Source organism: Gobius niger (genome assembly GCF_951799975.1).
Source record: "Gobius niger genome assembly, chromosome: 24".
Classification (NCBI taxonomy): domain Eukaryota; kingdom Metazoa; phylum Chordata; class Actinopteri; order Gobiiformes; family Gobiidae; genus Gobius; species Gobius niger.
The window spans coordinates 16,416,378-16,438,756 of record NC_136875.1 but is presented as its reverse complement, the minus strand read 5'-3'; the positions used below and the strand labels follow the sequence as shown (position 1 = coordinate 16,438,756).

The 22,379-nt window shown below is 45.9% G+C and overlaps 1 protein-coding gene across 1 annotated transcript; it reads right to left on the bottom strand.

The window, feature by feature from the left end:
• Positions 1 to 738: 738 nt before the first annotated feature.
• Positions 739 to 22,024, bottom strand: b4galt1l (DP-Gal:betaGlcNAc beta 1,4- galactosyltransferase, polypeptide 1, like). Its single transcript, XM_079582545.1, has 6 exons — positions 21,223 to 22,024; positions 15,019 to 15,257; positions 7,498 to 7,685; positions 4,597 to 4,719; positions 4,424 to 4,528; positions 739 to 1,063 (listed from the first exon to the last, which is right to left on the bottom strand). The coding sequence occupies exons 1-6, from the start codon at positions 21,560 to 21,562 to the stop codon at positions 922 to 924; spliced, it is 1,137 nt and encodes a 378-aa protein (XP_079438671.1). The 5' UTR covers positions 21,563 to 22,024; the 3' UTR covers positions 739 to 921.
• Positions 22,025 to 22,379: the final 355 nt, after the last annotated feature.

Below are 22,379 nucleotides of genomic sequence, written 5' to 3'. Positions count from 1 at the left end.
AAAAAAGTATTTGGTCAGTTTCACATAGACATTGTATTGGATTTTGGCCAAATACTTTTTTTCCCACTGTATATAAAAGCCGAATTTGAAAGAAATGAAAGATTAAAATGAAGTCCTTTCATGGTTTTCATCCGGGCTCCAGTTTCAGACGCCTTTAAGAGACGCTCATGTGACTTCATCTCATCTGTGCTGAGAAGATCCTGGACTTCATGACGGTTTGATGTGGATGGAGCCGTTACAGAGACATGAACCAGAAGCCGAGTCGAACTCATTTAAATTTCTTTATATTCATCACGTCTTTCATTTAAGGCACGTTTAAAAAGTCTCACAGTTTTCTCCTCTGATTGTCACCGACCACATTCCAGACATTTACAACAGAAAGCGCTCGATTCGTTCGTTTCTTTGGTTCAATCACAAACGGGATTTACAGGAAGGACATTCGGCCTCGGGGGACTACAAACATGGCCGCCGGCGGAACAGAGGACTACAGACACGGAGATCGAGTCAGATCATCAGCAGAATCCCAGGAACTACGAGACACAGGGGCCTGAAGGACTACAAACATGTCTGCCAACGAGCCACAGGGGCCTGAAGGACTACAAACATGGCCGCTGCAGGCTTACAGAGCTCCGTGGAACTTCTGCTGTGGATTAAAGACAGACACATGAGGAAAGACTGATGTTTAAGTGGATTACATGTAAATAAAGTTCAGGTCCAGGTTTGATTTAATGACTCAGAGATCCTGGTTTCTCCGGCGGCGCCGCCTTAAACCCGGCAGCCATGTTTGTTTCCCTCGAGAGCTTTAATTAAATCAAACACAGCCATAAAAAAGTGCAAAAAAACAAGGATTAAACAGGTCTGAGTCCAGCCAGATTCAAGTCCCTCAGCGTCAGGGGGCGGGGTCAGCGTCAGGGGGCGGGGTCAGCGTTTCTTGGGGGCGGGGCCCACGTCCACAGTGATCTTGGTGAACAGGGGGAGTCTCTCGGTCTTTACCACGCTGTACTTCAGAGAGTTAATGCCGTCCGTGTGCATCGTCTCCCTGGTGTGAGCGATTCGGTTAAACCTGAGGAGGAAAAACAAACAACTTTCTATGAATTTAACAGGAGACAAAACTTAAAGATACACTTCTTTAAAGATACCAGTGTTTAGGCTGAAACAGCGCCCCCGTCAGGGCCAAAGCCGCTTATAATGCTGCACTGATCACCCACTCATCGTTTAAACAAGCCTCTTTACCAAATCCATCAGAAACTAACGTGATCTCACAGATCCGTGCCCGTGTTTCAATGATCCGTGTCCGTGTTTATATAGAGTCCATCCGTGTTTGTTTTGCGTGTGGTCCTGTTTGTTTTGGGCTGTGACAGAAACATCGGCTTTTGCCTCTATAGATGTGATTTCTATGGTTGCCTCTACCGACCTTCAATTATACAGTATTTTACTTAAAAACATTGTTTTTAACTTCAAAAACCTTTGGAAAATATTTTTCTGACTAAATGAAAAAAAGTGTAACAATAGTCACTATACATATTTGTGCTGTGCAGAACCAGAACAAAGGCAGGAGGCGTTTCCTCTTTGATGTACAGTTTTAGTCCCAGACCTGCTGTGGTTTCCTCTGGAGCTCCTCCTCCTGTAGCACCTGGAGCTCCTCCTCCTGTAGCCCCTGGAGCTCCTCCTCTGTTTCCCTCAGTGAATGAATGACGTTCTCCTCTCCTGTCGTAGCTCCTCCTCACGGTCCTGAATCTTCTCTCCATCAAATGTCCACGTCCTGGGACATGAGTGTCCAAGTCAGCGAGTGTTTGTCCCAAAGTGTGAGATAAAGAAGCAGCAGCTAAAGCAGACGAGCTAGTTAGCATCGTCATGCTACCTCCAGGAAAGTCTGTTTAGACGTGACTTAAGTCCATGAGTTTGACTAAATCCTTTCACCTCCTCTCAGGAAACAACAGAAGCTTCTCCGTCTTTTCTCTGGTTTTTCCTCTGATCGTCCGTGAGCTCAGAGCTGCTCGTGTTTGTTTACAGGCGGACATCCCGCCTTTGCTCTGCCCAATCCCGTCAGACCTTGGAAGCTCAGCAGGAAGGGCCTGGTCGGTACTTGGATGGGAGACCGTTTGGTAACACCAGGAAGCCTATAGTGAATGTAGTGAGTGAGTGAGTGAATGGTGGTGGTCGGAGGGGCCGATGGCGCAGACTGGTTGCCTCGCTTCCGTCAGTCTATCCCAGGGCAGCTGTGGCTACAATAGTAACTTACCACCACCGGGTATGGAGTGAACGAATAATGCAATGTGAAGCGTCTTTGAGTGTCCAGAAAAGCGCTGTATAAAACCAGTACATTATTATTATTATTACTTCCTCATCTTTCACCTTTTAAATCCCCGATGGCGCTGAGGCCCCGCCCATCTGAGATTTATTATTATTGCGCGTCTCTGATTGGTTGAATTAATGACATACAGTGACGTTTTTATACCATATCAGAGCGCCATTGGTTAGATCGCGTGGGCGCTGTTCCTGCCGCCCCGAGCACAAAACTACACATTTATGAGGCTGTTACAGCGGCTACAGCACAAGGTGAACAAAGCAGACACAATTACACCAGGAGCTCCCTCTAGTGGCAGCAGAAAAGGCTAGTTTAGCTCTTCACAGATGTTTGAACAGTTCCAGGCCTCCGGAACAGGCTCTGATCCTGTTTTTGAGTTTCACTCTGTTGAGCTTTGTTCTGAACCTCTTTGTGGCCTTTGCATTCCTTTTAAATACATTAGAACTTTATGTGGTTTTGTCACTTCCTTCCCTCTGGCAGGGCTGGGGCATATCCACGAGTTTGCCTGGTTTCCAATAATGTTAAACTTTGCTCCTGTGACGACGCTGCTACAGCTAAAGAAACAAAGTTCATTATAGAATCCTGTGATTGCCAGGCCTGACTCGCCTTACAGGTAAACACAGGTTTAAGGGTAAGTTTAAAGATCAGTGAGAGGAAATGACAAACCTCCACGGGGAAAGTAAATAATACATAAAACATAGTGTTGTCATTAAAAAGCTTCACTTATTACAATTTAATGAAGTCACATATTGAAATTTAAATAATATCTTTTTTCCCCCAGTGCATGTGGCCACACCCCCTAACCAGTAACTCGAGGACACACTGGAAACCCATAGTATTGGGTGTGTTTTTCCTCCAGGGCGGGGCTCCTCCAGGGCGGGGCTTATCTAAGTCTGCACTTCATGCCTGCTCTCTTGTATTTAAACTGAATAAAGAGGCGTCGTCTCTGCACATGTAGAACTGTGATCCTCCTCGTGTCTGTGATCACTGCTGCTGCTTTTACTTTCCAGACACAACGTGGATATTAGAGCTGAAATTGTATTTTTTTCCTTTTTTTGACCACTTAAAGCTAAAGTGGCGCCGCTTGAGGACACGTGGATGGAGTAAACTTAAAGTAAACGTTTGTAGGAGGCTCTTTGTCTCGTCCAATCAAAGCAGAACTAGCACAAAGACAGATGTTTATGAAATTTACGATGTACAAAACACTGCAGACCCTCACTTTAAAAAACAAAGTAGGTTTTCATCCAAAATACATAATGGTCATGTCTTTTTTGCTCAATTTTAGTCTGTGTTTGCTAGAAAGCGATTAATCGATTACTGGAATAGTTGACAACTATTTTAGTAATCGATTAATTGTCGATTAATCGATTAGTTGTTTCAGCCCTAGTGGATTTTCATAATAATTAGATACAGGAAACTTTTCAGATAATAAATGTGAAGCATTTCAGCTAAAACTGGAGTTGGATGAGTTTAAATCTCAAACTTGTGCCGTAAAAATATCCGAGAAATGTCATTGTTTCCAAGTGAAGGTAAAGTTTAACACTTCGATTCAGACGGTGATTAAATATACATTCTAAAGGCGGCGATAACTCGGCCCGGGCCCCGCTGCACTCTGAGCCTAAACTTCTTTCGTCGACTAAAATATTTAGTCTTAATTTTAGTCAAAGTGATATTTTTGTGACTAAAATTGGACTAAAACTAAATTAAAAGTTTCTCATGAGACTAAAACTGTGACTAAAATGTCCAGATATTTGAGTCGACTAAAATCAGACTAAATAAAAAGTAAAAGGAGAGACTAAAATCATCCAAACTTGTATTGAGCGTCTGAAAGAGCCTCAGATCATGTTTAAAGGATCAGCTCTGAGCTTTGTTCATGTGGAGCAGAAACATGAAGTCAAGGACCATGATTAAATATGATTATAATCAATATTATAAATATAAGTCGACTAAATTAGTCTTCATTTTAGTCGACTAAAACTAGACTAAAATTGAAACGTTTTTTTTAGACTAAATCTCGACTAAAATTCAATTACATTTTAGTCAAAAGACTAAAACTAAAATAAAATATGTTGTCAAAATGAACACTGCCTCGATCTCGCACTGGTTTTCACTTGCCTCTGAGGGTTGGGGTCGTTCTTCTGGTCTCTCTCGTGCCGGATCATCCTGCACTTCCCGACTTCGCCGCTCGGTCTGGAGATGGACATGCCTTTGGACGCCAGCCTGCAGCGGTCACACGTGTCACATGAGGAGCTGAGTCTAAGTCCGGTCCGGTCCAGTCCGGTGCTCACCTGTTGAAGATGTCGTCGTCCTCCCCTCCCCAGCCCCAGTAGTTGTTTGGGAAGCCGTTGATCTTCAGATACTGCTCTTTGCTCATGGACGACACTCCTCCAAAGTACTGGTTATACGGGAGTCTGCCACACAAGGATTACGTTACCGGATCTGACCGGGGCGAGAGCTTACACAGGCTAAGGCATTTACAAACAGAAATCAGAGATAAAATACATACTAGAGGGTCATGTGATCCTGTGAGTCAGAGCTGAGGCCGATCCAACTCAATGTTTCCCTGGTCTTGATTCTGAAGTGACTGGATTCGCTTTAGCCCCAGTTTAGCCCCAGTTTAGCCCAGGGTTTAGCCCCAGTTTAGCCCCAGTTTAGCCCCAGTTTAGCCCCAGTTTAGCCCCAGTTTAGCCCCAGTTTAGCCCTAGTTTAGCCCTAGTTTAGCCCTAGTTTAACCCTGCTTTAACCAGTACCTGAAGCCAAATGTGTCCATAAACAAAGACAGGTGGCGGGACCGGCTGAAGCACTTGATAGAATAGAATAGAAAAACTTTATTGTCTACCGTGCACAATGATTGGCCCTAATTGGGTCCGCCATAGCTAGGTTTGTTTAGCTCTTGTTTAGCCCTTGTTTAGCTCTTGTTTAGCTCTTGTTTAGCTCTTGTTTAGCCCTTGTTTAGCTCTTGTTTAGCCCTTGTTTAGCTCTTGTTTAGCTCTTGTTTAGCTCTTGTTTAGCCCTTGTTTAGCTCTTGTTTAGCCCTTGTTTAGCTCTTGTTTAGCCCTTGTTTAGCTCTTGTTTAGCCCTTGTTTAGCCCTTGTTTAGCTCTTGTTTAGCTCTTGTTTAGCCCTTGTTTAGCTCTTGTTTAGCCCTTGTTTAGCCCTTGTTTAGCTCTTGTTTAGCTCTTGTTTAGCCCTTGTTTAGCCCTTGTTTAGCTCTTGTTTAGCTCTTGTTTAGCCCTTGTTTAGCCCTTGTTTAGCCCTTGTTTAGCCCTTGTTTAGCTCTTGTTTAGCCCTTGTTTAGCCCTTGTTTAGCTCTTGTTTAGCCCTTGTTTAGCCCTTGTTTAGCTCTTGTTTAGCTCTTGTTTAGCCCTTGTTTAGCCCTTGTTTAGCTCTTGTTTAGCTCTTGTTTAGCCCTTGTTTAGCTCTTGTTTAGCTCTTGTTTAGCTCTTGTTTAGCTCTTGTTTAGCTCTTGTTTAGCCCTTGTTTAGCCCTTGTTTAGCCCTTGTTTAGCTCTTGTTTAGCCCTTGTTTAGCTCTTGTTTAGCCCTTGTTTAGCTCTTGTTTAGCCCTTGTTTAGCCCTTGTTTAGCTCTCGTTTAGCCCTTGTTTAGCCCTTGTTTAGCTCTCGTTTAGCCCTTGTTTAGCCCTTGTTTAGCCCTTGTTTAACCCTTGTTTAGCCCTTGTGTAGCCCTCGTTTAGCCCTTGTTTAGCCCTTGTTTAGCTCTTAATTAGCCCTTGTTTAGCTCTTGTTTAGCTCTTGTTTAGCCCTTGTTTAGCCCTTGTTTAGCTCTTGTTTAGCCCTTGGTTAGCCCTTGGTTAGCCCTTGTTTAGCCCTTGTTTAGCTCTTGTTTAGCTCTTGTTTAGCTCTTGTTTAGCTCTTGTTTAGCCCTTGTTTAGCTCTTGTTTAGCCCTTGTTTAGCCCTTGTTTAGCTCTTGTTTAGCTCTTGTTTAGCTCTTGTTTAGCTCTTAATTAGCCCTTGTTTAGCTCTTGTTTAGCTCTTGTTTAGCTCTTGTTTAGCCCTTGTTTAGCTCTTGTTTAGCCCTTGTTTAGCTCTTGTTTAGCTCTTGTTTAGCTCTTGTTTAGCCCTTGTTTAGCTCTTGTTTAGCTCTTGTTTAGCCCTTGTTTAGCCCTTGTTTAGCTCTTGTTTAGCTCTTGGTTAGCCCTTGTTTAGCTCTTGTTTAGCTCTTGTTTAGCTCTTGTTTAGCTCTTGTTTAGCGCTCGTTTAGCGCTCGTTTAGCTCTCGTTTAGCTCTCGTGTAGCTCTTGTGTAGCCCTTGTTTAGCCCTTGTTTAGCTCTTGTTTAGCTCTTGGTTAGCCCTTGGTTAGCCCTTGTTTAGCCCTCGTTTAGCTCTTGTTTAGCCCTTGTGTAGCCCTTGTTTAGCTCTTGTTTAGCCCTTGTTTAGCTCTTGTTTAGCCCTTGTTTAGCTCTTGTTTAGCCCTTGTTTAGCTCTTGTTTAGCCCTTATTTAGCGCTCGTTTAGCTCTCGTTTAGCTCTTGTGTAGCTCTTGTGTTGCTCTTGGTTAGCCCTTGTTTAGCTCTTGTTTAGCTCTTGTTTAGCTCTTGTTTAGCGCTCGTTTAGCTCTCGTTTAGCTCTCGTGTAGCTCTTGTGTAGCCCTTGTTTAGCTCTTGTTTAGCCCTTGTTTAGCTCTTGTGTAGCCCTTGTTTAGCTCTTGTTTAGCCCTTGTTTAGCTCTTGTGTAGCCCTTGTTTAGCTCTTGTTTAGCCCTTGTTTAGCTCTTGTTTAGCCCTTATTTAGCGCTCGTTTAGCTCTCGTTTAGCTCTTGTGTAGCTCTTGTGTTGCTCTTGGTTAGCCCTTGTTTAGCCCTTGTTTAGCTCTTGTTTAGCTCTTGTTTAGCGCTCGTTTAGCTCTCGTTTAGCTCTCGTGTAGCTCTTGTGTAGCCCTTGTTTAGCTCTTGTTTAGCCCTTGTTTAGCTCTTGTTTAGCCCTTGTTTAGCGCTCGTTTAGCTCTCGTTTAGCTCTTGTGTAGCTCTTGTGTAGCCCTTGTTTAGCCCTCGTTTAGCTCTTGTTTAGCTCTTGTTTAGCCCTCGTTTAGCCCTTTTGAACCCGTACCTGAAGCCGAACTTGTCCATGGACACAGACAGGTGCCGTGGCTGGCTGTAGCTCTTGTTTAGCCCTTGTTTAGCTCTTTGTTTAGCTCTTTGTTTAGCCCTCGTTTAGCCCTCGTTTAGCCCGTACCTGAAGCCAAACTTGTCCATGGACACAGACAGGTGCCGTGGCTGGCTGAAGCACTTGTAGGTGTTGCGGTCGTCCATGGGGATCAGGTCCACGTCGCTGAAGATGAAGCACTCGTAGTCGTAGTCCTTCAGAGCCTCCGCGTAGCCGATGTTCAGCAGTTTGGCCCGGTTAAACGTGGCGTCTCCCTCCTCCATAGAAGAAAGAAAACAAACTGTCTCACACTTAAATCAGAAGGACGTTAAATATACCGGATTGAGAGTTAAGCCTTTTCAGATGTGACTGAAGCCAAACTGGAGAAAAAGTGCTTGTATTGGTTTGTACAAATGTCCAGAGTAACCGGTTTTCCGTTGCTGCGTTAACAAAAGCTCTCGGTAGATTAATATAAACTGTTACAATAACACTTTACAGAAGAGTATAATCTGACACTTTGACCCAGTTCAAGCTGCACCAACATTAAAGGATTAAACGTTACGGTTTCACAAAGTTTGACACAAAGTAAATGTGACCAGTTTAGCTCACGTTTAGCCCCAGTTTAGCTCACGTTTAGCCCCAGTTTATCTCACGTTAAGCCCCAGTTTATCTCACGTTTAGCCCCAGTTTAGCTCACGTTTAGCCCCAGTTTAGCTCACGTTTAGCCCCAGTTTAGCTCACGTTTAGTACCAGGTTAGCTCACGTTTAGTACCAGGTTAGCTCACGTTCAGCCCCAGTTTAGCTCACGTTTAGCCCCAGTTTCGCTCATGTTTAGTCCCAGTTTAGCTCACGTTAAGCCCCAGTTTAGCTCACGTTAAGCCCCAGTTTCGCTCATGTTAAGCCCCAGTTTAGCTCACGTTAAGCCCCAGTTTAGCTCATGTTAAGCCCCAGTTTCGCTCATGTTAAGCCCCAGTTTAGCTCACGTTAAGCCCCAGTTTAGCTCATGTTAAGCCCCAGTTTCGCTCATGTTTAGTCCCAGTTTAGCTCACGTTAAGCCCCAGTTTAGCTCATGTTAAGCCCCAGTTTCGCTCATGTTTAGTCCCAGTTTAGCTCACGTTAAGCCCCAGTTTAGCTCACGTTAAGCCCCAGTTTCGCTCATGTTTAGTCCCAGTTTAGCTCATGTTTAGCCCCAGTTTAGCTCACGTTAAGCCCCAGTTTAGCTCACGTTTATTCCCAGTTTAGCTCACGTTTAGCCCCAGTTTAGCTCACGTTTATTCCCAGTTTAGCTCATGTTTAGCCCCAGTTTAGCTCACGTTAAGCCCCAGTTTCGCTCATGTTTAGTCCCAGTTTAGCTCATGTTTAGCCCCAGTTTCGCTCATGTTTAGCCCCAGTTTAGCTCACGTTAAGCCCCAGTTTCGCTCATGTTTAGTCCCAGTTTAGCTCATGTTAAGCCCCAGTTTCGCTCATGTTTAGTCCCAGTTTAGCTCATGTTTAGCCCCAGTTTAGCTCACGTTAAGCCCCAGTTTAGCTCATGTTAAGCCCCAGTTTAGCTCACGTTAAGCCCCAGTTTCGCTCATGTTTAGTCCCAGTTTAGCTCACGTTAAGCCCCAGTTTAGCTCATGTTAAGCCCCAGTTTCGCTCATGTTTAGTCCCAGTTTAGCTCACGTTAAGCCCCAGTTTCGCTCATGTTTAGCCCCAGTTTAGCTCACGTTAAGCCCCAGTTTCGCTCATGTTCAGCCCCAGTTTAGCTCACGTTAAGCCCCAGTTTCGCTCATGTTTAGTCCCAGTTTAGCTCATGTTAAGCCCCAGTTTCGCTCATGTTTAGCCCCAGTTTAGCTCATGTTAAGCCCCAGTTTTGCTCATGTTTAGTCCCAGTATAGCTCACGTTTAGCCCCAGTTTAGCTCACGTTAAGCCCCAGTTTAGCTCACATTTAGCTCACGTTAATCCCCAGTTTAGCTCACGTTAAGCCCCAGTTTAGCCCCAGTTTAGCTCACGTTAAGCCCCAGTTTAGCCCCAGTTTAGCTCACGTTTAGCCCCAGTTTAGCTCACGTTAAGCCCCAATTTAGCCCCAGTTTAGCTCACGTTAAGCCCCAGTTTAGCCCCAGTTTAGCTCACGTTTAGCCCCAGTTTAGCTCACGTTAAGCCCCAGTTTAGCCCCAGTTTAGCTCACGTTAAGCCCCAGTTTAGCTCACGTTTAGCCCCAGTTTAGCTCACGTTAAGCCCCAGTTTAGCCCCAGTTTAGCTCACGTTAAGCCCCAGTTTAGCCCCAGTTTAGCTCACGTTTAGCCCCAGTTTAGCTCACGTTAAGCCCCAGTTTAGCCCCAGTTTAGCTCACGTTCAGCCCCAGTTTAGCTCACGTTAAGCCCCAGTTTAGCTCACGTTTAGCCCCAGTTTAGCTCACGTTTAGCCCCAGTTTAGCTCACATTTAGCCCCAGTTTAGCTCACGTTTAGCCCCAGTTTAGCTCATGTTATCTCATGTTTAGCCCCAGTTTAGCTCATGTTTATCTCATGTTCGGCCCCAGTTTAGCTCAGGTTCAGCCCCAGTTTAGCCTTTGTTTAGGTTAGGCTTAGTCCTTGGTATCCCATGGTTTAAGCACTTATTTAAACGTGGTTTTGCCCCAGTTTAGTCCTTGTTTAGCCTTTGTTCTCTAACGACCTAAATTAAAAGACTTTCGTACAAAAGCTCTACATCGTTACTGCGTCATTCAAAGTAATAGAATATTCTCACTTTGTTAGTCTGTGTTTAGTTTTTCGTTCTCATGAGCAGAAACGTCGGTGTTAGCGTCATTAGCTTCGTTAGCGTCGTTAGCGGAGACAGAGCAGGAGACGGCGGTGCGTTTTAACTGTGACGTGAAGCAGTAGAAGAAGAAAAGAAAAAGCCCGTTACCCATGATGCCGAGCGGCTGAGGAGTCGTCTGCCAAGAACATGCAGATGCAAAGAACAGCAGCCAGAGAGAAGAGACAGAAGAAGTTAGAACCAGGGTTAAAACGAGGCATTAGACATTTACACACAGCTTCATTCATCATAAACCGTTAAACCAAACAGGCTGAGCGGAATAATGAAGACTAAACAAAACACAATCTTTATATTCAAGGTTTGATGCTGTTGGTCATTAAACTGGGGGGAAACAGGGTAAAAGAAGAAAAATGTTGGGAAGAAAAAAGTGGGAACAATGAGAAAAAACTTTAAAATTGGGGGAAAATTTTGAGGAAAAAATACACTGCTCACAAAAACTTAGGGCACACTCAAAAAACACAATGTAACTCCAGGTCAGTCAGATCTCTGGGATATCAGACTGTCCAGTTAGGAAGCCACGCTTATTGTGAATCAGTTTCACTTGGTGTTGTGGAAATTAAACAGACACAGGTGGAAATGAGAGTCAATTAACAAGATCACTCCAAAAGAGGAACCACAGAGCATTTCCCTGTCTTCATCCTTTGGACCGTATTTTTGGAACACTTTTGCATTTGTCCAGTGTTCTCACCACTAGAGGCATCATGAGGAGCATCTACAACCCACAGAAGCTGCTCAGGGAGTGATGCTCATCCAAAATGGCACGTCCAGTCGTGCTGTGGCAAGAAGGTTTGCTGTGTCTAGCAGCGCAGTGTCCAGAGCCTGGAGGAGATACCAGGAGACAGGCCAGTACACCAGGAGACCTGGGGGGGGCCGACCGAGGTCAACAACCCAGCAGCAGGACCGCTATCTGCTCATCTGTGCACGGAGAAACAGGAAAAGCACTGCCCGAGCCCTACAAAATGACCTCCAGAGGGCCACAAATGTGCATGTGGAGAAACGTGGAGAACGTTCTGCTGCTGCAACATCATCCAGCATGACCGGTTTGGTGGTGGGTCAGTGATGGTCTGGGGAGGCATTTCATTGGAGGGCCGCACAGCCCTCCATGTGCGAGCCAGAGGTTCCCTGACTGGCATTGGGGACCGGGATGAGATCCTCAGACCTATTGTAAGACCATATGCTGGTGCTGTGGGCCCTGGGTTCCTTCTGATGCCTGATAATGCCAGGCCACATGTGGCAAGAGTGTGTCAGCAGCTCCTGCATGATGAAGGTATTGATGTTCTGGACTGGCCTGCCCGTTCCCCAGACTTAAATCCAATAGATACATCTGGGACATCACGTCTCGGTCCATCCATCAACGCCACGTGGCACCACAGACTGTCCAGGAGCTGACTGATGCTCTAATCCAGGTCTGGGAGGAGATCCCTCAGGAGGACATCCGTGGTCTCATCAGGAGCTGCCCAGGCGTTGTAGGGAGTGCATTCAGGCACGTGGAGGCCACACACACCACTGAGGATGATACAGACTCGTTTGGAGGAATTTCTACAGAATTTGGATCAACCAGTGACCTGATTTGTCACTTTGATTTGGACTATAATTTTGGATCCAGACCTCCAGGGGCTGAGAATTTGATTTCCATTTCTCATTCTTATGTTATTTTGTTCTCCACACATTGCCCTGCACTTTTTGAGTGTGCCCTAAGTTTTTGTGAGCAGTGTGCTTTGGGAAAATGAAATTGGTTGAGATTGCTTTGACTTTTATAGTCAAAGAGGGGGTTTCACCATTCAACCATTAAATGATACCGAAGTAAAGAAGGGAATAAATGAACAATACTATCTGTTTAATTGGTTAATATGGCAAATGTTTTAGTATAGGTATTGAAAAAACTATTGTTCAGGTATCAGTATCAAAAACCAAGGATCTTTAAAGAACTGGTATAAAAAAGCAACACACACGACATTACTCTGAGACAAACAGATAAACCAGGACTCTGCATGGATTAAGAGCTAGAGCCAGAGACAAATAGAAACTGGATACAAATGTAGGTATTAATCTAGGAGTGAAAAAGTAAGGAAGAAGAAAAGGCTGCAGCAGACTTTATATCACCAGGTGAGGCGAGAGCTGAGGCGACTGAAGCAGAGGAAAGCTACAGGACCAGACGCCCTGACCTCCTGCCTGATGAAGACCAAGGAGCGGCTCATCCTCACCCACCTCCGCTCTGTGGTGAGCCCCACCCTGCATCCCAGTCCAGCTGCTGCCTCTGGAGGATGGAGGGGGTGTTCGTACCTGGTTGATGACGTAGACGCCGTAGTCCAGCTGCTGCCTCTGGAGGATGGGGTGGAGGTGTTCGTACCTGGTTGATGACGTAGACGCCGTAGTCCAGCTGCTGCCTCTGGAGGATGGGGGTGGAGGTGTTCGTACCTGGTTGATGACGTAGACGCCGTAGTCCAGCTGCTGCCTCTGGAGGATGGAGGAGGTGTTTGTACCTGGTTGATGACGTAGACGCCGTAGTCCAGCTGCTGCCTCTGGAGGATGGAGGAGGAGGTGTTCGTACCTGGTTGATGACGTAGACGCCGTAGTCCAGCTGCTGCCTCTGGAGGATGGAGGTGTTCGTACCTGGTTGATGACGTAGACTCCGTAGTCGAGCTGCTGCCTCTGGAGGATGGAGGAGGTGGAGGTGTTCGTACCTGGTTGATGACGTAGACGCCGTAGTCCAGCTGCTGCCTCTGGAGGATGGAGGTGTTCGTACCTGGTTGATGACGTAGACGCCGTAGTCCAGCTGCTGCCTCTGGAGGATGGGGAGGAGGTGTTCGTACCTGGTTGATGACGTAGACGCCGTAGTCCAGCTGCTGCCTCTGGAGGATGGAGGAGGTGTTCGTACCTGGTTGATGACGTAGACTCCGTAGTCCAGCTGCTGCCTCTGGAGGATGGAGGTGTTCGTACCTGGTTGATGACGTAGACGCCGTAGTCCAGCTGCTGCCTCTGGAGGATGGGGAGGAGGTGTTCGTACCTGGTTGATGACGTAGACGCCGTAGTCCAGCTGCTGCCTCTGGAGGATGGAGGATGGGGTGGAGGTGTTCGTACCTGGTTGATGACGTAGACGCCGTAGTCGAGCTGCTGCCTCTGGAGGATGGAGGAGGTGGAGGTGTTCGTACCTGGTTGATGACGTAGACGCCGTAGTCCAGCTGCTGCCTCTGGAGGATGGAGGTGTTCGTACCTGGTTGATGACGTAGACGCCGTAGTCCAGCTGCTGCCTCTGGAGGATGGGGAGGAGGTGTTCGTACCTGGTTGATGACGTAGACGCCGTAGTCCAGCTGCTGCCTCTGGAGGATGGAGGAGGTGTTCGTACCTGGTTGATGACGTAGACTCCGTAGTCCAGCTGCTGCCTCTGGAGGATGGAGGTGTTCGTACCTGGTTGATGACGTAGACGCCGTAGTCCAGCTGCTGCCTCTGGAGGATGGGGTGGAGGTGTTCGTACCTGGTTGATGACGTAGACGCCGTAGTCCAGCTGCTGCCTCTGGAGGATGGAGGAGGTGTTCGTACCTGGTTGATGACGTAGACGCCGTAGTCCAGCTGCTGCCTCTGGAGGATGGAGGGGGTGGAGGTGTTCGTACCTGGTTGATGACGTAGACGCCGTAGTCCAGCTGCTGCCTCTGGAGGATGGAGGATGGGGTGGAGGTGTTCGTACCTGGTTGATGACGTAGACGCCGTAGTCCAGCTGCTGCCTCTGGAGGATGGAGGGGGTGTTCGTACCTGGTTGATGACGTAGACTCCGTAGTCCAGCTGCTGCCTCTGGAGGATGGAGGGGGTGTTCGTACCTGGTTGATGACGTAGACGCCGTAGTCCAGCTGCTGCCTCTGGAGGATGGAGGAGGAGGTGTTCGTACCTGGTTGATGACGTAGACTCCGTAGTCCAGCTGCTGCCTCTGGAGGATGGAGGTGTTCGTACCTGGTTGATGACGTAGACGCCGTAGTCCAGCTGCTGCCTCTGGAGGATGGTGGAGGTGTTCGTACCTGGTTGATGACGTAGACGCCGTAGTCCAGCTGCTGCCTCTGGAGGATGGGGTGGAGGTGTTCGTACCTGGTTGATGACGTAGACGCCGTAGTCCAGCTGCTGCCTCTGGAGGATGGGGTGGAGGTGTTCGTACCTGGTTGATGACGTAGACGCCGTAGTCCAGCTGCTGCCTCTGGAGGATGGAGGTGTTCGTACCTGGTTGATGACGTAGACGCCGTAGTCCAGCTGCTGCCTCTGGAGGATGGAGGTGGAGGAGGTGTTCGTACCTGGTTGATGACGTAGACTCCGTAGTCCAGCTGCTGCCTCTGGAGGATGGAGGGGGTGGAGGTGTTCGTACCTGGTTGATGACGTAGACGCCGTAGTCCAGCTGCTGCCTCTGGAGGATGGGGTGGAGGTGTTCGTACCTGGTTGATGACGTAGACGCCGTAGTCCAGCTGCTGCCTCTGGAGGATGGAGGAGGTGTTCGTACCTGGTTGATGACGTAGACTCCGTAGTCCAGCTGCTGCCTCTGGAGGATGGGGTGGAGGTGTTCGTACCTGGTTGATGACGTAGACGCCGTAGTCCAGCTGCTGCCTCTGGAGGATGGGGTGGAGGTGTTCGTACCTGGTTGATGACGTAGACGCCGTAGTCCAGCTGCTGCCTCTGGAGGATGGAGGAGGTGTTCGTACCTGGTTGATGACGTAGACGCCGTAGTCCAGCTGCTGCCTCTGGAGGATGGGGTGGAGGTGTTCGTACCTGGTTGATGACGTAGACGCCGTAGTCCAGCTGCTGCCTCTGGAGGATGGGGTGGGGGTGTTCGTACCTGGTTGATGACGTAGACGCCGTAGTCCAGCTGCTGCCTCTGGAGGATGGGGTGGAGGTAGTAGAGCCAGTATTTGAGATGCTCGTCTCGGTTCCTGAAGGGGATGATGAGGGCCACTTTCTGCAGAGCCACACAGTCCGGCGGCCTGAAGCGCCCCCCACTGGCCACTCTGGGGTTGTCCTTCTTCACCTGCTCCAGGTCGGGGCCGGGCTTCATGAACTCCACCCTCAGTGGGCCGACTGCGGACGAGAGGACAGTCGCTAAAAATCAAACTTACTGTTTCTTCAGACATTGTACACCTCATTTAAGGCGAGACACTGCAGGTGAACAGGGAAAATAAATAAATGTAGAGGTGGCGATTTAAAACTTTTGCTGAACATCACAGATATAAATATGAGAAAAAAATGTTTTGCATTTTTTCTGTCATTTTATGTTTTCACAAAAAAATAAGGCATTTTGAGCATTAAAATGGCCCAAATTGCCTATATTTTGGGAAATCAAAATAATGAATTGAGCCAGATTAAATGTTATGGTTTTATTTTATTGACATATTAGTGACTAAGATTTTTCCAGAGGGATTTTGGATATTTTGTTTAGTTTTTCAATAAACTAATCATCAGTGAAAAAATCTAAAAACTCAAATTCCGCCTGTTTTTTTGGTTTCAAAGCTGAATAAATCAGGCTAGGAATTAGATATTAAAAACTCCCTCTGAAAAAAGCTTCAGAATGTTGTTGTGTCTCAGCCTGTAAAGTGTGGAGTCTGTGGGAGCTTCTATAAGGGCTCAGGCTCTGCCCGAGTGCGGCTTCTCTCATTCAGAGAAAACCAGCCCTGAAGTTTTGTAGCGAGTGCGCATGCTCGGCCCGTTCTTCCACTTTTCCGCTCCAGCGTCTCGTAGGAGGAAAAACACCATATTTGGGTGAAAGCGTCATCACGGGGCCCCTTAGCAGGACACGTGGATGTCAAATCTGTCAATATTTATGAATGAAAACCCGCGGGAAAGACGGCCTTTCTACTTCCGGGTCGCCCCCACCTCGCAGACAAAACATCATCAAATAAACATCATCATTTTTATATCTGACATGAAAACTAAGATGTAAAGGGAGGAAAACAGATACAAATCTCCACTTCCACCACTGCGGGAAACATCAATACTTTCACCTAAAGTGTCTCGCCTTAAGTCATTATTATTAGATATTTGCTCACGGGCCGGATGTGGTAGAATTCTTCTCGTCCCTAAGATAATTCAGTAATAAAACAGTTTATTACTTCAAAGATTGGGGAGGAATGTGCCCTGTTGTCGTCTGCTCAGGACAATTCTCTTTTGAGTGATGTAAAGCTGCTCTCCAGGGTCTGTGTCAGAGCTGAATCAGAGGAACTAAAACGTGGCTCAGTCCTGATCAGGTTAAACCGGTTCCTGAATCGGAGACGAGCTGCTCCTTTGCTTTAGGTGTTTGCCGTAAGTCTTAAAGAGATTTCTGGGAGATTTCAGATGGAAATGTCACCAGATTATGCTAAGGTTGTACGTTCTGCTCTGATGCTCCCGACCCCGGTCTGAGAGCAGGTCTGAGAGCAGGTCTGAGTGAGCGTGAAGGGGCCGTGACCTTTAACCTGGGTGCTGTTTCAGCTGAAGAGGAAAAACAAACGGAGAGTGGACTGTGGACCCACTCAGCGATGAGACAATCACAGCAGCAGAGGCCAAAGCACTTTCAAATCTCACACAAAAACCCTTAAACCAACAGAAACGACACACCTTCAGGATCTGTGTGAGACAAACCAAGGATAGGGGGGGGCGGAGCAGCTGCCGACACTTCACTAACACATATGGATTCACAACATATTCAGCAGTTTGGGCACTGGTTTTGCTAAGGATCATTTCTCTCACGGTTGTAAAAAATCTGTCATGAACTAATCTCTCCTTACCCTACATAAAGGCTATTTAAGAATTACTGGATAAACGAATGATAAACTAAACATGACCTGATCAGAAATGTGTTTAACTTGGAAGAAGGAGGAGGACTTATTCAGAGCCTCATCTGCTGCTCAACATGTTACACTAAAACAAATGGAAAGGAGAGCTTATTATTTGCAGTTCACGTCATATGTTTTGAAGCTGCTTCATGCTCTGCCCGCTCCGTCAGCTCTTCCCTCCACACGCCTCTCCTCTCCAGGTCCTTCACGTGTAATATTTATCCAAACCCACTAGGGCTGCAGCTAACGATTATTTTGATAATCGATTTATCCACCGATTATTTTTACGATTAATCGATTAATCGCTTGGCTGTGAAAGGCGCATGGAAATTGTATTTTTTCACTTTTTTGACCACATAAAGCGAAAGTGGCGCCGCTTGAGGACATGTTGATGGAGTAAACTTAAAGTAAATATTTGTAGGAGGCTCTTTGTGCTAATTCTGCCTCTGATTGGACGAGGCAAAGACAGATATTTATGAAATTTACAATGTACATAACACTGCAGACGCTCACTTTAAAAATAAAGTAGGTTTTCATCCAAAATACATAATTGTCATGTCATTTTTGCTCTATTTTAGTCTGTGTTTACTAGAAAACAATTAATCGATTACTGAAATAGTTGACAACTATTTTAGTAATCGATTAGTTGTCGATTAATCGATTAGTTGTTTCAGCCCTAAAACCCACTGGTTTCGCTCGGGATCATTTCTCTCCTTCATGAAGAAAATCCGTCATGAGCGATTTTTATCCTTGATGAATTAATCTCTCATAAGCGTTTTTTTTTAAACTTTTTTTAAATAAATGTATATATATAGGCAGCATGTTATTTATGTTAGTGAAAATGTGAGATTGCAGGATAAATGGAGCTAAACTAACCCTGATCTGAACAGTCTTGGTACATTTTGCAACAGAAATGTGGATAAACTGGTGTGTAAAAGTCTGAGAGGAGACGACTTTCAGAGTCACTGCTCATCAACATCAAGACTCAGATTACGCTCATACAAATGTAAAGTGGAGTTTATTATTTGCATTTTTTTCAATTTTAGCGGAATGTAAGAGACGGTGGGTGAACGGGACAATGTTTACCAGTTCACATCACTGCAGTACAGGCCACTACGCACATGGGGAGGGAAAGAGAGAGAGGGAAATAGATGAGCTCGTCCTGAGACTGACATGAGAAGAGCAGCTCCACATGGGAAGGATGTTATTAGTCTTTAACCGCGTTTGCATCGTGGTTTTCCTCCCCGTGTTGTTGTTAGGAAAGTTAGCGAGCAAAGGCAGTGATACAACTGGTAAGAGCTCATCCAAGACAAGACGCGGAGTGAAACTATAGAGAGAGAGAGAGCCGAGCAGAGCTGCGGCTTTATTTTCATTACAGTTTGATTTTCAATCCTTCAAAATGACGGACGGCCTTTGAAATATTGAGATCCGCTGCGGCACTAAAAAGCTGTTTAGTTCAGAGACAGAGCTGCTGCGTCCAAATGACAGACAGCCTTCAACATTTTCCGTCAGAGCTAAAAAACTCCGTAGAGGAAGAGATGGGTTAATGCGACCTCCGAGCTGAGGTCACATTAACCGAAAATTCTCCGTCATTTACGGAATATTTTTTACTTTGACGGAAAATATCAAAGGCCGTCCGTCATTTTGAAGGATTGAAAATAAAGACGCAGCTCTGCTGTTTTTCAGAGCGCGGGTTTCTCTCTCTCTGAAGTTTCACAGCACGTCTTGTCTTGGATGAGCTCTCACAAGTTGTGTCTCTGCCTTGCTTTCCTAACAACAACACGGGGAAGAAAACCACGATGCAAACGCGGTTAAAGACTAATAACATCCTTCCCATGTGAAGCCGCTCTTCTCATGTAAGTCTCAGGACGAGCTCATCTATGTCCCTCCCCTGAATTGAAAAAAAAATGCAAATAATAAGCTCCACTTTACATTTGTATGAGCGTAATCTGAGCCTTGATATTGATGAGCAGCTGACGCTCTGAAGTCGTCTCCTCTCAGACTTTTACACACCAGTTTATCCACATTTCTGTTGCAAAATGTACCAGGACTGTTCAGATCAGGTTTAGTTCAGCTCCATTTATCCTGCAATCTCACATTTTCACTAACATAAATAACATGCAGCCTGTATATATATATACATTTGCCTCCGAGCCACGTGGTACTTCGTAGGGATGCAGAGATAGAGCCGATACTGGAACAAATAAAGTTCTGAGACTTTCTGCAGCTGGTGAAAACAGCTGTACTGGCCAAAGTAACTTTCTTCACATGTGTTTTAGTGAGTTGTAATGACACTGACACTTCCTGACCAAATGACAAAGTAATAAAGTGCGTGTTGTTATGAGATGTTCGATGTTTGGACAGGTCAGAGACTCATTGATGCCGTGTCCATTTCAGTGAAAACTCTATCCCATTGATCCAACGTGATCCATGTCTGTGCCATGACGACAACTCCTCACTCTCACTTCAAGATCAGTGCGTGTTCCTGACAGGAGGGGGCGTGGCATCGGAACAACCCTCCTCTGAAACAGGACTAACCCAGGAGAGGCTGCACCGCAGAGGAGTTAACCTAACCCAACACCTGGACCACATGTTAACACACCTGTACAAGGACTAGTGCCCTGACTAACACCACGCTTATCTAAACCACAGAGAGAGAGTTCAGGAGTGTGAGGTCACAGCGCTGAGCATTATGGGATTAGCAGCAGTTATAAACTACTGGAGGTTTTGAGAGGTAAAATACTGCAGTTATTGTTCACATTAAAACACTTAGACGCCACAGTGAGTTAGATGTTTTTAGCAGCAGTAACGGAGCTGTTCCCCCGCCTTTTTCTCCACTTTTTATACTGCTTTTCACTAATGTTAGGCTAAGGCAGGGCTTCTCAACCTGGGAGTCGCGAGACAAATTTAATATTATTATCATGGCGTCGTAGCAAACATGCTGTTTTACCAGGGTGCCATTGTTTGTTCTAAATTTAATTCATTTTTGTTTTAGCCATTGTTTTTTCTTAGTTTTTAAGAGTTATACAGGTTGACCTCTGAACTCCCGCCTGAACCGAGAGGATCTTTTTCCTCACGGCATCAGATTTTTTTTTCATTATTTTTTTGTTGGGTATTCAACTCATTTCTGTAACTTTTTTGTCAATTTTTTGTAATTTTTGTGTCACATTTTTGTCAATTTTTGTATCACTTTTTTTTTCTTCATTTTTTCGTAAATTTTTAATCTAATTTTTTGTCACATTTTGTCACATTTTTGTCCTTTTTTTGTCCTTTTTTTTGTCCTTTTTTAGTCTTTTTTTAGTCATTTTTTTGTCACATTTTTGTCCTTTTTTGGTAATTTTTTAGTCTTTTTTTCGTCCATTTTTTGGTCATTTTTGGTCATTTTTTTATCATTTTTTGGTCATTTTTTTGTCACATTTTTGTCATTTTTTGGTCATTTTTTGTCATTTTTTGTCATTTTTTTGTCACATTTTTGTTCTTTTTTCGTTCATTTTTTTTTATCTTTTTTTGGTCATTTTTGGTCATTTTTTGTCACATTTTTGTCTTTTTTTGTGTCATTTTTTGGTCACATTTTTATCATTTTTTGGTCATTTTTTTGTCACATTTTTGTCATTTTTTTGTCACATTTTTGTTCTTTTTTCGTTCATTTTTTTATCTTTTTTTGGTCATTTTTGTGTCATTTTTTGTCACATTTTTGTCATTTTCTTGTGACATTTTTACCACTTTTTCATCCATTTTTCTCACTTTTTTGTCACATTTCCATCATTGTTTTCGTCTCAGTTCTGTTGCCATTTTCTCACCTTTTTTCCAGAAGCTTTTGGATTGGGGTAAAGCCAAACTGGAGAAACTGTGCTCGGTTCAGGTGGGAGTTAAGGAGTTAAAGTCCCCGTTTTTCCCATGGTCTGACCCGGGTGGGGGTCACGATCCTAATGAACTGTTATAATGGGGGTCGCGGCTCTAAAAGGTTGAGAACCACTGGTCTAAGGGAATGTGGGCTAACAGCTGCAAAGATGGCGGATCTCCATGGTAACTGTGGAAGTCCGCCCTGGGGCAACCTGCCACACTGACAGGAGCCACGGTCCTGTCAGTGTGGCAGTCCGCCCTGGGGCAGCCTGTGAGTGGGTGAGAGGTTCCTTCATGTAAAGCACTTTGAGGGACACAAGTCATAGAAAAGTGCTCTTTAAATGTGACTCACTCGCTCTCATTGTACATGTTTTAGCTGCACTGTCACTCACCCAGCAGTGGAGATGTCTCGGGGCACTTCTCCAGCTTCTTCTCAGGCTCTGGAGCTTTCTTCTCAGGCTCTGGAGCTTTCTTCTCAGGCTCTGGAGCTTTCTTCTCCTCCTGTTTCCCCGTCTCCTCCTCCGCTACGGGCGTCTGGAGGCTCTGGTTCCAGCGGCTGTTGGAGAAGAAAAACTTCGGGTTCTGCTGCTGGTTCTGGGCGAAGGCGAAGCGGTCGTCGGAGGAGCGGACGTAGAAGAATAAGGTGACCGAGATGTGGAGGAAACAGAGCAGCACCACCAGCTTACAAGTTCTGTTGAGCAAGTTGAAACTGAGTGACGCGTCCGCCGCCATTTTGGGTCCAAGTGACAGGAAACAGATGTGTCGGATGTGACTTTTCTTAGACCCCAAAGAGCCTTTACAAACGGCGCTATCTTCTCCTTCTTGGCTTCATCTCACTCCCGGGGCCTCCGACTGCCCCCAAAGGAGTCAAAACCGACAAAACGAGTTACTTACGAGCCGGAAATCCACAGCACGTAACTGATAAGAAGTTAGCGCAGTTAGCAGAGCGGCGCGCGCGGCTTCCTGGTCCGTTTAATGGAGGAAAAACATCCAAAAAGTGGCGTGAAAAGTGTTGGAAAGTGCCCGCGGAGTCGGTGTGGAGAGGGGGGAGTCTGTCGGAGGTTTGCTGAGCTGGTTTGCGGTTTGTTTTGAAAGCACAGCGGTGAGAGCGAGGCGGTGGGAACACGGTGATCTGAGCGGCTCCCGGGGACACACTGCTCCTCCCGCCGCCGTCAGGGGCGCGAAACACGGCGTAACCCCGGGGACAGCAGGAAGTGACGGGAGAGACCGGCCGGTGTAGCGGCGGAAAGTGAAGCCCTGTCAGAAACCGCTTAACCCCCGCCTTCACCGAGGGCATTTTCTACAGTTTGGCTTTGCAAAAGTTCTTGAAAAACATGTCAGTGACAAAAACGAGGCTGAAAAAAGTGACAATAAAGTATTGAAAAAAAGGGACGAAAATCCAGGACTAAATGACAAAAACACGACGAAAACATGATAAAAACGCTTAAAGAATTGTGACATTAATGTGGCAAAGCAACAAAAATAAACAGTTTTGTAGGTCTTGAGTTTTTGTCACATTTTTATTGAATTTTTGTCACATTTTTGTTGA